Genomic DNA, 2,338 nt, shown 5'->3' with positions numbered 1-2,338 from the left:
AAAACAAAAAAATCAAATGTATGTACTTTGAAAAAAAAAAAACAATATGATATATTAATATCTGCTCAAGCTTCACTCTCCTTTAAGCCATTTGATTTAAACTAAAATCATCGCAAGTAGAATAAAAATTTTTAGCAAGAATAATCTCCGCTTAATTGCTTGTGATTGATTAGTAATCTGATGATTATGCATTCCCCTTCTTAAGCATAACTTAATCATTGGAGACTAATTAGCAATGTGGATTACTACTATAGAAACTCGAATTAAAAAAAAAAAAAAGGAATTGGTTCTCCCAATATGACAAAACGAAGCAATGAAATATCATAAATTTTGCGTAGGTGAGGAAAGAGACACATACTTAACGGTAAACAGCTTCACACTGAAAAACAAAGACCCTTATCCTCTTGCAATTCATATTCATACTTAGTACATTGTGACCCACCTAAATTCCCAAAACCACCAGTCCAAGTCAACCCTTTCCCCTTCCCATCCCAAATCCTCCCCTATATCTATGCTCCCCTTGTGATTTCTGGTGGGGTTCTCTCTCTATCTCTATCTCTATCTCTTTGCCAAGTTTCTGAGTTCATTTCTTGGGAGTTTTTGGATAGAAAGAGAGACAGAGAGATAAAGGCCAATGAGGAAGCCTTGCTGTGACAAACAAGGCACCAACAAGGGAGCCTGGTCCAAGCAAGAAGATCAAAAGCTCATTGATTATATACGTACTCATGGTGAGGGCTGTTGGCGTTCCCTCCCCAAGGCTGCAGGTTTTGCCTCTATAAATTAAACAGAAGCAATTAACTTAATTTTAAGTCCCGTTGTTTTACACTAACTGTTTCACCCATGTAAATTGATCACCAGGCTTGCACCGTTGTGGCAAAAGTTGTAGGCTAAGATGGATAAATTACTTAAGACCGGATATCAAACGCGGCAACTTTGCTCAAGATGAAGAGGACCTAATTATCAAGCTCCATGCCCTCCTTGGTAACCGGTATGATTAATTTTTAACATGCATTTCATACATATATGCATAAGAATATATATATATATATATATATATATATATATATATATATATGTGTGTGTGTTTGTGCAACGCGTACGCGCGTGCTGGTCTATATATAATGCAATTTGCTAAAATAGTTAATTTTTTATGGTATTGGGTGTTAGGTGGTCATTGATAGCTGGTAGATTGCCTGGAAGAACAGATAATGAGGTGAAGAACTATTGGAATTCGCATATTAAGAGAAAGCTAATCAAATTGGGAATTGATCCTAATAACCATAAGTTGAACCAATATCCTCTTCGTCCTCAACCGCAACATGTTTCCCCTAGCTCTCCCGCATCCTTGAATGTGGCCCGTAAGCCTCGAAGGTCTTCGGCCGACAAAGATAGGGTCTCAGATGCAGCAAGTTGCCTCGAAGATGAAAGATCTGGTCGTGTTTCTAAATTGGATCTTGATCTTACAATTGCATTTCCGCCCACTCCAACCAATCATCATGAAGAGAAGCAGCAGAATACAGCATCAATAATGACAAGTGAAGAAGAAAATTATACAGCTCCTACACTTCTGCTTTTTAGATGATCAGAAAGAGCCTGATATATATGGAGATTCTTGCAAAGACCCCTGTGGGCCGGGGCTGAGGGCTGGGACAAGCTAAAGAACAAATTAAGAAGGAAACATATCAAATATTTTTTGGAAATGAAGGATCATGGATAGAATCATATATATCTGATTTTTGTACAATTGGAGGAGGAAGATAAGCTGAACAATTCTCTCTGAACAAAGGGTTGAGGCCTCTACAATTTAGATTTGATCTGTTGAATTGTATTATCGATTGTATATAATTTGGTAGAAGCAATTTATATTTCAACTCTAGGAGGATAACACCAATTAACTGAGAGATAGAATGTAGAAACTTCGGATCAGTTTCGAAAATGCTGCCTAGAAAGGAGCTTCTACATCATCTTATTTTCAATACTTCAACCTAATGTAGTAGGATGAGGGCAGATCTATGATTTTTGTGTTATCCTGTATGTTGTAGTTATGAATGATATGATCATAAAGCTAATGATCTGATGCCATGGAGACTTCAGCTCATTATACAATTTTTCTTTTACATGGCACATCAAGTCATTAACTATCAAAACGTTTGATTGATAGCCAAAGAAACTGACCCTGACATTTGAGGAAATATATATTTTTTGGGGAAACGCAAAGGTCATTCAATTAAAATGAAAGGAGTACAATAATGCTGTGAAAAGTCTCCACTTAAGATGGGTGAAGATTTTCAGCAGCGAAAACAACCCCCCATCATTTGAGGACATATCTGTACTATTC

At 36.8% G+C, this 2,338-nt stretch overlaps 1 protein-coding gene across 1 annotated transcript; it reads left to right on the top strand.

Annotated features, from left to right (window-relative positions):
• On the top strand, positions 517 to 2,117 carry LOC18601922 (transcription repressor MYB6). The gene is made up of 3 exons (XM_007033016.2): positions 517 to 764; positions 859 to 988; positions 1,168 to 2,117. Exons 1-3 carry the CDS (start codon positions 635 to 637, stop codon positions 1,580 to 1,582), a joined length of 675 nt encoding a protein of 224 aa, XP_007033078.2. The 5' UTR covers positions 517 to 634; the 3' UTR covers positions 1,583 to 2,117.

This window comes from Theobroma cacao, chromosome 4 (genome assembly GCF_000208745.1).
Source record: "Theobroma cacao cultivar B97-61/B2 chromosome 4, Criollo_cocoa_genome_V2, whole genome shotgun sequence".
Classification (NCBI taxonomy): domain Eukaryota; kingdom Viridiplantae; phylum Streptophyta; class Magnoliopsida; order Malvales; family Malvaceae; genus Theobroma; species Theobroma cacao.
Note: the sequence above shows the minus strand (reverse complement) of the source record. Positions and strands in the feature narration are given on the sequence as shown.

Coding starts and splice junctions, on each gene's coding strand:
- LOC18601922 (XM_007033016.2), top strand. CDS start 635: ATGAGGAAGCCTTGCTGTGACAAACAAGGCACCAACAAGGGAGCCTGG. Junction 765..858: donor TTCCCTCCCCAAGGCTGCAG/GTTTTGCCTCTA, acceptor ATTGATCACCAG/GCTTGCACCGTTGTGGCAAA. Junction 989..1,167: donor CATGCCCTCCTTGGTAACCG/GTATGATTAATT, acceptor ATTGGGTGTTAG/GTGGTCATTGATAGCTGGTA.